Source organism: Halictus rubicundus, unplaced genomic scaffold (genome assembly GCF_050948215.1).
Source record: "Halictus rubicundus isolate RS-2024b unplaced genomic scaffold, iyHalRubi1_principal scaffold0226, whole genome shotgun sequence".
NCBI classification, from domain to species: Eukaryota; Metazoa; Arthropoda; class Insecta; order Hymenoptera; family Halictidae; genus Halictus; species Halictus rubicundus.
In genome coordinates, this window is record NW_027488767.1 from 419,571 (window position 1) to 422,902 (window position 3,332).

The following is a 3,332-nucleotide window of genomic DNA, read 5'->3' on the forward strand; positions in this document are numbered from 1 at the left end:
AGGGTCGCAAGGATTGACTTATGGCCACTTTTCCAATGCCATCAGCTCGAATCCTCAAGCGCCTCGCGTGCGGCAACTCAAGGATTAGCATTCTTCGTGATTAGTCGAAGGACGGACAAAAATCGGAAAAGGGCTTTAGTCACGCATGTGTATTTTTTGGGCGAAAGAGCATGCTCCGTGCAGCTGTAACATCCTCGCTTGCGTTACGGCCGGAAATGCGAGGATTCACGGTACTTTTGTCTGCAAGGGATCGAACATGCTCCCCCCGTTGAATGGCACTGTCATTCAATAGCGACAGTATGCGCGATTTGAAATTATAATGGCAGGAACGGAATTGCCCGGTAAAATAAGCGCGAAGTAATCGAAACGTAATATGCTAGGACTATATATAGATATATACATATAAGAAAAAGAACACACACAAAAAAATAAACATAATGAAGTCAACGCGAATATGACTATATCGATAGTAACAAAAAATATAACTTACGCAAATTAACTATATGAAGAATAGAACGCGATAAGGTGACAGAATTAGGTCTCGATGGGAAGAGGCGCGAGTTTCTTAACATTACGTTTGCACAAGCCGTTTACTGTCTTAACGGTAACTGCGCGAATGATGTCATCTTGGCCCGGATGAACTTCCACGATGCGTCCGAGACTCCAATGGGATGGTGGAAGGTGATCGTCCTTCAAGATGACGATGGTTCCCTTGTTCATCTCGTGGGATCCTTTGGTCCATTTTGCGCGTACATTCAGGTGGTTTATGTATTCTTTGGACCACCTGATCCAGAAGTCGTGTTTCACCTTCTGGATGTGTTGCCATTTGGACAACCGATTGCTGGAGGTCTCGTTGAAATTGACCTCGGGTAAGCTTGTCATTGCGGAACCAATCAAAAAATGGCCGGGAGTGAGAGCTTGTGGATCGTTGGGATCGGACGAGAGTGGAGTCAACGGGCGGGAATTAAGGATTGCCTCGATTTCCGTTACAAATGTTGCGAATTGCTCATAGGTGAAAAGTTCATCGCCGACTACGCGTTTCAGATGATGTTTGAATGACTTGACCGCAGCCTCCCAGAGCCCGCCGAAATGTGGCGACAAAGCTGGCATGAAGTGCCACGAGATCTCTTTGTCCTCAAGAAATCGACGAACTCTTTTATCCTCGCGCAGGACTCTGGAGAGCTCGGTCAAGTCATTATTGGCACCGACGAAATTGGTACCATTGTCGGAATATATGTTTTTGCATATTCCGCGGCGCGCGATAAAACGTTTCAATGCAGCGACGAAGGCTTCGGTGGTCATATCGCTAACCACCTCGAGGTGTATGGCCTTAGTGGAGAAACAAATAAAAACGGCAACGTAGACCTTTATTTTAGCGCGATTACGGAATTTGCGTTCCTTAATAAAAAATGGGCCGCAGTAATCCACCCCGATGTTGGTGAATGGTCGAGTTTCGGTGACTCTGTCTGCTGGTAAATTACCCATTGTGTATCTTGTCGTAGGTGGATTAACGCGGAAACACTTCACGCAATTTCGCAATATTTTGCGTGTTGTGTTTTTTCCATCGATCGGCCAATATTGTTGTCTGACATTGTACAATGTGGATGTCAGACCCGAATGATGATGTTCGATGTGTGCGTTATGAATGATGAGATTAGTGACGCTATTGTTTTTCGGCAAGAGTATCGGATGTTTCGTTTGGTATGAGAATTTGGAATTTTGGAGACGACCTCCGACGCGTAATATGCCTTTCTCATCGAGAAAGGGACTCAAACAAAGCAATTTGCTTTTGGATGGTAATTCGCTTCCAGTTTTCAGTGCGTGTATTTCCTCCGAAAATGAATGTTGTTGAATTAACGTGAGAATTCTTTCATTTGCGAGGTGTATTTCCTCTACCGAAAGCGGTCCGATACAGCGATTTCTATTTGTAAACCGTAGACAATAGGCGATTACCCTACGCAGACGCTTGATACAGGAAAATCTCTGTAAGATTTCATTGGCGTTTATGACGGACGAAGCAAAACAAGTGACTTTGCGTAATTCGGGAATTTCCTTGGGAGATTCAAAGCGCGATTCTGGCCAAACTGATTCGTCGAGTCCGAGCCAATCCGGACCGAATTGCCAAAAACTATTGTCGATTAATTCCTTGGCCGTGATACCGCGTGACAATAAATCCGCGGGATTATCGGAAGTGCGAACATGTCGCCAATTCTTTATGCGCGTTTTGCGTTGTATTTCCGCGACGCGATTCGCCACGAAAGTTTTCAAGGTGCTAGGTGATTTGGCTAACCAATGCAGAACGATAGTCGAATCGGTCCAGAACGTTGTTTTGGATATGGTGTGCGTGAGTGATTCCCGCACTGAGCAATATAATGTCGCGAGTAGGTTCGCTCCGCAGAGCTCAAGACGAGCTAGACTGATGGTTTTTAACGGCGCGACTCTAGATTTTGCGCAAAGCAGCTGCGTTTTGATTTTTCCGGACTGGTTGATGGTGCGAATGTAAATACAAGCTCCGTAAGCGCGTTCACTAGCATCGCAAAATCCATGTAATTCGATGCTCTTTACGGAGCGTTGCGTTATATGTCTGTTGAATTTGACCTTTTCCAATAATTTGAGATTGTTGCGATAGTTTTGCCACTCGTTTTGTACATTCATGGGCAGCGATTCGTCCCAGTCAATCTTTAATTGCCACAGGCGTTGCATGATAATTTTTGCTGTGACGGTTACTGGACCGAGAAGACCCAAGGGGTCAAATATTTTTGCGATAGTCGACAGAATTGCGCGTTTCGTAGGTGAGTTTGGCGAATTTATGTTGACTGAGTAGTGAATAGTGTCGTTGCGCGGATCCCAGGCTACTCCCAAAGTTTTGACGGTCGCGTCCCCGAAGAATTTTGGGTGTATCTGGTCGTCTGTAAGACCGGATAACAATTGTGGATCATTCGAGACCCACTGACGGATGTTTAGTTCCCCTTTGTTTAACAAAGTGATGATTTGATCGCGTAATTTGATGGCGTCGCGGTATGTGGCGGCACCGGTCAAGAGATCATCCACATAGATGTCTCTTTTAATGACTTCGGATGCCGCTTTATAATTTTGCGATTCATCGTCTGCAAGTTGCTGCAGACATCGTGTGGCTAGATAAGGCGCGGAAGACAGACCAAATGTGACTGTGTTTAGTTGAAAGGTTGAAATTTCGTTTTGCGCGTTTCGCCAAAGAATTCTTTGGTACGGTCTGTCTTCTTCTCGGACGAGAAATTGCCGGTACATTTTCTCGATATCGCCGGTAAGCACAAACGGATGCATTCGGAAGCGTAATAACAGACCGAAGATAT

The 3,332-nt window shown here is 45.4% G+C and overlaps 1 protein-coding gene across 1 annotated transcript; it reads right to left on the reverse strand.

Moving 5' to 3' along the window:
• Nucleotides 1-534: 534 nt before the first annotated feature.
• On the reverse strand, nt 535-3,267 carry LOC143364065 (uncharacterized). Its single transcript, XM_076804576.1, has 2 exons — nt 2,291-3,267; nt 535-1,663 (listed from the first exon to the last, which is right to left on the reverse strand). Exons 1-2 carry the CDS (start codon nt 3,265-3,267, stop codon nt 535-537), a joined length of 2,106 nt encoding a protein of 701 aa, XP_076660691.1.
• Between the last annotated feature and the right edge of the window lie 65 nt (nt 3,268-3,332).

Excerpts from the sequence above, each read along its gene's own strand:
- LOC143364065 (XM_076804576.1), bottom strand. The coding sequence starts at position 3,267 with ATGTACCGGCAATTTCTCGTCCGAGAAGAAGACAGACCGTACCAAAGA. Across the intron at positions 1,664-2,290 it reads TCGACTATCGTTCTGCATTG|CGTCACTAATCTCATCATTC; the intron begins GTTAGCCAAATC and ends GAAAAACAATAG.